At 52.1% G+C, this 8089-nt stretch overlaps 1 protein-coding gene across 2 annotated transcripts in view; it reads left to right on the top strand.

Annotated features, from left to right (window-relative positions):
• The window catches only part of TTC31 (tetratricopeptide repeat domain 31), an 8566-nt gene extending 477 nt beyond the window's left edge, over nt 1–8089 (top strand). The window contains exons 3-13 of one of the 2 annotated variants that reach the window (XM_015561502.1): nt 3929–4031; nt 4149–4378; nt 4537–4620; nt 5041–5097; nt 5185–5265; nt 5374–5568; nt 5891–5942; nt 6039–6129; nt 6215–6356; nt 6579–6680; nt 6862–8089. In XM_015561502.1, the coding sequence (XP_015416988.1) occupies nt 3929–4031; nt 4149–4378; nt 4537–4620; nt 5041–5097; nt 5185–5265; nt 5374–5568; nt 5891–5942; nt 6039–6129; nt 6215–6356; nt 6579–6680; nt 6862–7155 (1431 nt within the window). In that variant the 3' untranslated portion in view covers nt 7156–8089. Of the gene's footprint in view, nt 1–3928; nt 4032–4148; nt 4379–4536; nt 4621–5040; nt 5098–5184; nt 5266–5373; nt 5569–5890; nt 5943–6038; nt 6130–6214; nt 6357–6578; nt 6681–6858 lie in introns of both variants that reach the window. The other variant, XM_006760001.1, reaches the window with a different exon arrangement.

The following is an 8089-nucleotide window of genomic DNA, read 5'->3' as shown; positions in this document are numbered from 1 at the left end:
CGGGGCGAGGGTGCGCGGGGTGCGGCAGAGGAGTCTGTGGGTTGGGGGCGGGGGCGGGAGTAGGAGCTCCTTGGACGGTGTTATAAGAGGAGGCAGTGGGAGCAAAGACACCAAAGCAAGGAAAAGTTAAAAGAACTTCATCGCCGTGAAGCCTGAGCGGAGGGCTTGTTTTAAACTGTAGGAGGTGAGGAGGGAGCGAAGGCACTGACAGGCCTTGCCCAGCCCAGGGTTGGGGCGTTCTCAGGTAGGTGATGTGATTATCGAGGGAGGGACAGGACCAGATTTGGGAACACTGAGAAGCTGTCCTTCCAGCGGCTTCATGGTTACCTCTAAACACCGCAAACTCACCAGTCCAGAGGTTCATCATCTTTGCAAATGGATTGCTTTCCCTCTAATCATAGTTTTGGTTGATAACGCAGACTCCATCCAGAAATCTGGAAGTCACTCTATGTAGTCCTCCCTTTCCTGTACGCCGCACATGCAGGTAGTCATTCCTTCTAAAGTGTCCTTCGAATGGAACCCATCGTTTCCGTTCCTGCTCCTGCTGCCACTGCCTCAGTTCAAGAACTCGTTCTCGCCCCAGCTGGTTTGCTCAGTGGATAGAGCGTCAGCCTGTGGACTGAGGGGTCCCAGGTTCCATTCCCGTCAAGGGCACATGCCCAAGTTGTGGGCTTGATCACCAGTGTGGGGCGTGCAGGAGGCAGCCAATCAATGATTCTCTCTCATCATTGATGTTTCTATCTCTCTCCCTCTCCCTTCTTCTCTGAAATCAATAAAAATACATTTTTTTTAAAAAAAGAACTCATTCTCTCAGGCTTGGACAGTGGTAATGGCCTTGTCACCAAACATTCCACCAGGAGTATTTTATCTGGATGTTTCACTTCCCATATCAGGTCCACTCCCATCACTGACGGGACAAAGTTCCAGCTCACTGGGTCACACGGAGTTCTTCAGATACAACTCCTGGCAGCATCTCTGTTAGAATAGTCTCCTCCCCACTCTGTCTGCCGTTACCCACTCAGCGCACACTCACTGAGCACCAGCTGTGCCCCCAACACAGGCACTGTTTCATGCTGGGAAGACAAGTCTATCAAACAGATAAAAGCCCCTTTATTAAATGGATTTGAAGTATCTAGTGGAAGCAACCAATGAATAAACAATATAGTATGTCAAATACAAGAAATGCAAAGAAAAATAAAGCAAGGAGGAGGCTAGTGGCCAGTGAGTGGAGTTCAGAGACTTGTTGTTTTAAAAGGAATGGTCAGAGAAGGTTTCTGTACAAAGGTTTAAGCAGAGAGTTGAAGGGGGGAGAAGATTGTGCCATTCACTGGGGAAAGAGCATTCCAGGCAAAGGAAATAAGTAAAAAAGCCCTGAGATGTTAAAAGTGAAGCTTCTCAGTGCACTTGGTGTTGTAGGAACTTAAGAGGAGGTCACTGTAGCTGGAGGAGGGTGATAAGATGGTAGGAGGTGATTCTTGAAGGTATGGGAGGAGGAGGGGCATGTCATATGTGGCCAGGTTGTGAATTAAGACAACAGCATACAATGTATTTGGAGGAGAGGTGGAAGGTCAAAGAAGTCTTTTTTGTTTGTTTGTTTGTTTGTCTTAAGATGGCTGGACTGGGCTGAGGAGGAAGCGGGAGGTTGAAGATATAGGGAGTGATATATACTAGTATTTGAATGGCAGGTACATCCTGGGGAGGCTGCTTCAAACGGGCCCAGAGCATGCATTATTTATGTCTTAAGTTCCAGTTTTGTAAGTTGAAATAAACCCACCAGCAATTCAAACTTGAGAATAAAGCTTGAGGAAAGTGCCCAGCAACATACGTGAAAGTGCTGTTGAGTCCAGACTGTCTCCTGAGGGGAGCCCTGCGTCTAACATTGTTCAGAGGTTGCCGATAGCTCAGTGATCGGAAGGCCTGCCTACACATTATTTTATTTATTTTATTTTATTTTTTTAAATATATTTTATTGATTTTTTACAGAGAGGAAGGGAGAGAGATAGTTAGAAACATCGATGAGAGAGAAACATCGATCAGCTGCCTCCCGCACATCCCCCACTGGGGATGTGCCTGCAACCCAGGTACATGCCCTTGACCGGAATCGAACCCGGGACCCTTCAGTCCGCAGGCCAACGCTCTATCCACGGAGCCAAACCAGTTTCGGCGACATTATTTTAGCACTCTGGAGTTTCATGTGGCTTCTAACTTTGTCTTCAGTCCGCAGGCCAACGCTCTATCCACTGAGCCAGACCAGTTTCGGCGACATTATTTTAGCACTCTGGCGTTTCATGTGGCTTCTAACTTTCTCAGTCAACGGGCCACCACCTAGTCAGGGTCTGCTCTGTTTAGGCCTTATTAGCCACATAGGGATGTGATGGTTCCTGTACTTCTTAGTGTAATTTTTTAAAAAACATATTTTATTGATTTCAGAGAGGAAGGGAGAAGGAGAGAGAGAGGGAAACATTAATGATGAGAGAGAATTTCCGAATGGCTGCCTCTTGCACACCCCCCACTGGGGATCAAACCTGAAACCCAAGCATGTGCCCTTGACTGGAATCAAGCCCGAGACCTTTCAGTCCACAAGCTGATGCTCTATCCACTGAGCCAAACCAGCTAGGGCCTGTCCTTCTTAGTTTACACTAACTGAGAAAACGATTCTCATCAGAACCACAGAACGTACAGGCCAGGCCTTGAAGAATCTTGCCTCGTTTTGTGAATGAGGAGGTTGAGGTCCAGAAAGATTAAACAACTTGTCCCAAATCAAACAGCCAGACAGTGGCTGAGCCAGGACCAGGACGCAAGCAGCTCTGCTCCGACACTGCCCTTCCCTGCTCCGTAGTAGTGCCTCACCAACAAGAGACCAATAAAAAGCAGTGAATAGCCCTAGCTGGTTTGGTTCAGTGGATAGTGTCGGCCTGCGGACTAAAGGGTCTCAGGTCCGATTCCAGTCAAGGGCATGTACCTGGGTTGCGGGCACCATCCCCAGTAGGAGGTGTGCAGGAGGAATCAATGATTCTCTCTCATCATTGATGTTTCTCTCTCTCCCTCTCCCTTCCTTTCTGAAATCAATGAAAATATATATATTTTTAAAAAGCAGTGAATAGTAAGGCTGTATATTGTATAACACAGTCTATGTGAGCGCAGCTTGGTTGAAAGAGGGTAGAGATCATTGGAGATGAAAGGATCTGGAATGTGGTTGAGGAGAGATAGAATTTGAACTGGACCTTGAAGTTGAGACAAGATGTGGTAAGAAAGCAGGTCAGAGCCAGGGGGGATTTGAGGACCACTGGAGGGAAACCGTAAGGCTGGAAAGAGCCTGGTGGCAGAGGGAGGGTTGGAAAGGTCAGACAAGTAGCTTTTCGGAAGGTTCCAGATCCCAGGCTGAGGAGCTAGATGCCAGCGTGTGGCCTTGGCAGTGGGGGATTACTGGAAGGGTCTCAGTAGGGGAGTAATTGTTGAGAGCTTGGCTGTGGGAGGACATGAAGTGCAGGGGAGAGGCCAGCCAGGAATTGCTGCACTCGGTTAAGCGTGAGGTAGCTCCAGGCGGGTTGTATGGGGCTGTTCATATTCCGAGATATGACAGGGAGCATAACTGGATGAGCCGGTAAGAGGACTCCGTTTTAGGACTTCGTTTTAGTGGCTGACCTAGTGGCAAATCAGGGGAGGAGATACTGGATGGTTGAGAAGGCCAAGCTGAAAGCCACATCTGCCCTGGGGAAGGCAGGACAATAGTGAAGTGAGGTGATACACCAAGAAAGCTGAGAGCAGTGTGTTTTGAGGTGCTGAGCTGGGAGAGGTTGGCCAGTTAGGTTCTCCAGGCTGGGTGGCTGCTTTGTGATTTCCATGGTGGAGGGGTTAACCTAGCCAAGCCCCTTGCTCTCTCCCAGAGCTCCCCCCAACACCAGCCTACCCTCCCCTCCTCTCCCAGGACATAGTGGATTTTCTTCGACGGCTGGTGGAGAGTGATACCCAGGGCCTGCACCGGATTCGTGTGGATGGGAGCAGCGGGCGGCTGCAGCTGTGGCACCATGGTGGGGAGTGAAGGGGCCGGGCCCAGGGATCAAGGCTGGTACCCTGGGGAGGGCGGACCCTCAGATGCTCCTCTCTCTCATGTTCTTTCTTTCCTTTCTCTTTCTCCCTCCTGACAGATTACCTCCTGGACCAATTCCATGATGAGGGAGAAACGACTAGACAGAGTGACAGGGGCAAGGGGGCTGCGGGACTGGGTACCTACTGTGGTCTCCAAAGGTCCTTCCTGTACCCTCCCCAAGGGTCTAAGCCCTGCCCTCAAAGACCCTCTGCCTCGGCATCCTTGCCCAGCGGCCCAGACAGCCTGCTGCAGGTGCCCATGCCCCAGAAGCTCCTGCTGACAGAGGAGGTGAGACTGTCTGCATGGGGCTTCACCCCCGCAGGGATCTTCGAAACTCCATATTCCCATGTCTATATCCCCCTAATCTGGACCTTTCAAGACCCTTCCATACTTGCCTCTTTGTTGCTTCCTCTCTCTTTTCCTGCCACCTGCCCTTCCTCCTCCAGGAAGCCAACCGTCTGGCTGAGGAGCTGGTGGCTGAGGAGGAGCGCGTGAAGCAGAAAGCAGAGAAGAAGCGACTCAAGAAGAAGGTAGCTAGAGGGCAGGGGAGGGAGCTCAGAGGAAAGCTTCCAGATAACTCGGGGTAGCCTGCAGGATCCTCTTGCCAGGGGGCCCAAGGGGCCCAGGGACTGTAGGGCCTCCGGGAGGCCATGTGGTGCAGCAGTTCTGGGGCCACAGCGTACTGCCTGGGCTGGGCTCTGCCTCCTGTTTGCTGTGAGATGCCTGCCTGGTAACGCTTGTCTGCTTTCTCACTTGTAAAATGAGGATAACAACACCTACCTCACAGAGGTCCAAGGACTAAATGAGATAGTATATGTAAAACTCCTGACCAGTACATACATGGCATATAGCAATATTCTACCTCATGAAGAATTGATCTCAAGATACAAATTGTATCTGTGTAATTTAAGAATAGTGCTCAGAATGCGTCATCATCACTATTATTACAGCGCCAAAAGGACCGAAGGCGACAGGAGCGCCGGGAGCAGGACAGTGGGTTGCCCAAGGTGAGTGTGTACAGGCAGGAAGGTGGGGAATCAAAGGCATGTGGCTCCAGGCATTCCCAGCTCTGTTCCTGTTTACCTTCCCTCCAGGTCGAGGCCACCCCAGATGGGAGTGGGAGCCCCCCATCCAGCCCTGGGAACCCAGCTCAGGGACAGTGTGGTGAAGAAGAGGTGAGAGCCCCCTTTATTCCTCTCTTGGCCTCTGCTTACCCCCTATTTCCCCCTACTCCAGGACATACTTCATCCCACCCCTGCCCTACCCTTTCTTTCTGTTCACAGGATGTACTGGATCTGTCTAGCACTTTCGTGTCTTTGGCTCTGCGCAAGGTTGGGGATTGGCCCCCTAGCTCTCTCAGAGAGAAGGAACTGAGCCAGGAGCCCCAAGGCAAGAGCCTGGGCCCTCAGAAGAAGATGAGCCAGGAGGAAGGGATCTTGCCAAGAGAAGAGGGCCCCAGGCAGAGCCCTAAGGCAGAGGTGAGGTGAACGGAAGAACCTCAATTGTAACTAGTGGAAAATTCTGGGAAGTCAGATGATCTAAGGGTTGAGGGTAGTGACCAATAGAGGGAGTTCTCTGGCCTCGTGTTTAAGAGACTTGGGTCAAGCTCCATCACTGACACCCAGACCCTGGCTGGTTTCCTCTGCAGGAAAGTAGGGCTGATAGCATCTTGCAGAGCTGTTATGAGAATTACTTGAGTTAGTTGGTGCTAATTGTAATGTTAATTGTGCGGACAAAAGAGAAGAATTTGGGGAGGTTGAGGCCCAAGTCCTGCCTGACTCTTCCCCGTGCCATCCCTAGACATCTCCAGGACTGCTGGCAGCCGCCTTACAGCAGAGCCAGGAGCTGGCAAGTAAGATCCTCTCTCTCCCTCCTCGCTCCATCCTCCCTGGGCCAGCCCCATCTGAGGTAGCCCCATCTGAACCTTCCCATCCTCTCTCCTTGCCAGAGTTGGGTACTGGCTTTGCCCAAAAAGGTTTCTACAATGAGGCCGTGGTCTTCTTCACCCAGGCCTTGAAGCTCAACCCCCGGGACCACAGGTAGGTGGGGGCTTCGCCACTGTGCTGGGAGGTCAGGGCAAGGCAAGGTGTTGACCTGGACTGTTGGTCACTTTGTCTTCATCAGGTTATTTGGAAATCGCTCTTTCTGCCACGAAAGGCTGGGTCAACCGGCGTGGGCCCTGGCTGATGCTCAGGTGGCCCTTACCCTGCGGCCTGGCTGGCCCCGGGGCCTCTTCCGCCTGGGCAAGGCCCTGATGGGACTGCAGGTACTGGGTCCAACATTGGATGCAGAGGAGGACTTTGGGTGGGAGGGTGGGGATTGGGTGGACATTGACATTTTCTAGGTAAGCTCAGTGTACCGCAATGTTACAATGTCAGTGATATTAGGAGCTGGGGGCCTGTTGGAGAAAGGGGGCACTTTTAAGTTCCTTGACCACTCCCCTCCCCCCCAGTACCTAAACTTTCCTCTTTCTAATCTGGGACCAAAGCGTTTCGAGGAGGCAGCTGCTGTGTTCCAGGAGACCCTGCGAGGTGGGGCCCAGCCGGATGCCGCTCGGGAGCTCCACACTTGTCTTCTGCAGCTGGCTATGGTAAGGGGCCAGGCGTGCTCTTGCTGAGGGGCAGCAGGGAGAACTGGCTGTGATTGCAACACCAAGCCGTGCTACCTTCTGCCTCAGTGGGGCAGGGGGTGGGGCAGAATGAGTGGGATGAGGGGCAGGAGCTGTGCTGCAAGGAGTATATCAGGTGCCCTTCCCTTTCCCTTCTCAGCAGGATCAGCCAGGAGGATACCGTGCACCACCTCCGCCAACTGGGTTCCCCCAGCCATTTCCCCACACTGAGCCCGTGGCCTCGGGCCTTCTCTCCCTCAGTCATCCTCCAAGCACTGCTCCAAGGGCCCCTGGCCTTCTGTCTCCGCCCTTGCACTATCCACCTCCTCACCTGAGCCTCTCCAACCAGCCCCACCCCCAGACTCAGGGTAGAAGACCTCCTCTCCATCTCCAGAACCCCTCAAAGGGCTGGGGCACCCTGGGAGTTGGGCCCCAGCATCTACCTCAAGCCAGATGAGGGAAGACCTGTCCCTCATAGGACAAGGCCATGGTTATATCCCACAAGGATGAGGGACACTGTGTGGTGGCTGTTCCCTGAATATTTTGAGACCTTGTCCTTCAAATCCACAGTTAGAGACACCCCTGATAGTCATTCCTCTTGCCACAGAGACCTTCTGATGAGAGAAGGAGGCCCCGTGACCACTAAAACAGCCTATCTTTTCTCTCAAGCAGATGGTTTCTTCTGGGCAATAAGAAAAAATAAAATCCACCAAGGCTCAAGAAGGGAACCTTACAAGTACAAAAGTTCAGGTGTTAAGACTTTCGGGGGCATTTGAGGCTTGCTCTGCTCCTGGCCCTGGGGAACTCATTCGCTAGCCACAGCTCTGTGCCTGGGAATGGGGTCATAGTGAGGAATAAGGCTGAGTCCTGCCCTTCACCTTGTGGGTGCTCACCTCATCTTAATCCTAGTCCTTGCCCTGTTTTCTCCAGCCCCAGCCCCTCATGACTTGTTTCCTGTCCATATTTTTGTGCACATGTGACCTATCCTTTGCCCCATGGTCTGATGCTCACTTCCTCTGACTGCCAGAAGATTCACCAAGGGTTTGCCTTTGGGAATTCCCTTACCCTATTCCTGCCTGGAGCTGGCAGAGCCCGTACAGCTCCACACTTCCCCCTGCTGGCTCTCCTGCTGATGGGCTATCCTTGCCATGTTCTTCACTTCAGCACTAGGCATTGTAACTAGTCTTTACCTGCGTGCATTTGCTCAGTTTTCCCACCAAGGGTCGCTGCCCCAAGAGATGGATGTAAGTCTCTACTTCCTATGTAAGAATCGGAGGTTCTTTTTGGTTTCTCTGATTCTGGCAGCTGCCCCTGGCTGGTTCCTACCTAGCCTTGCCTGGGACTCTCAGCTCATTTAAATGTGGATCTTCAGGGGATTTTTAGGCCTCCCA

This window comes from Myotis davidii, unplaced genomic scaffold (genome assembly GCF_000327345.1).
Source record: "Myotis davidii unplaced genomic scaffold, ASM32734v1 scaffold1477, whole genome shotgun sequence".
In the NCBI taxonomy this organism is placed as follows: Eukaryota; Metazoa; Chordata; class Mammalia; order Chiroptera; family Vespertilionidae; genus Myotis; species Myotis davidii.
This window is presented reverse-complemented; position numbering and strand designations above follow the sequence as displayed.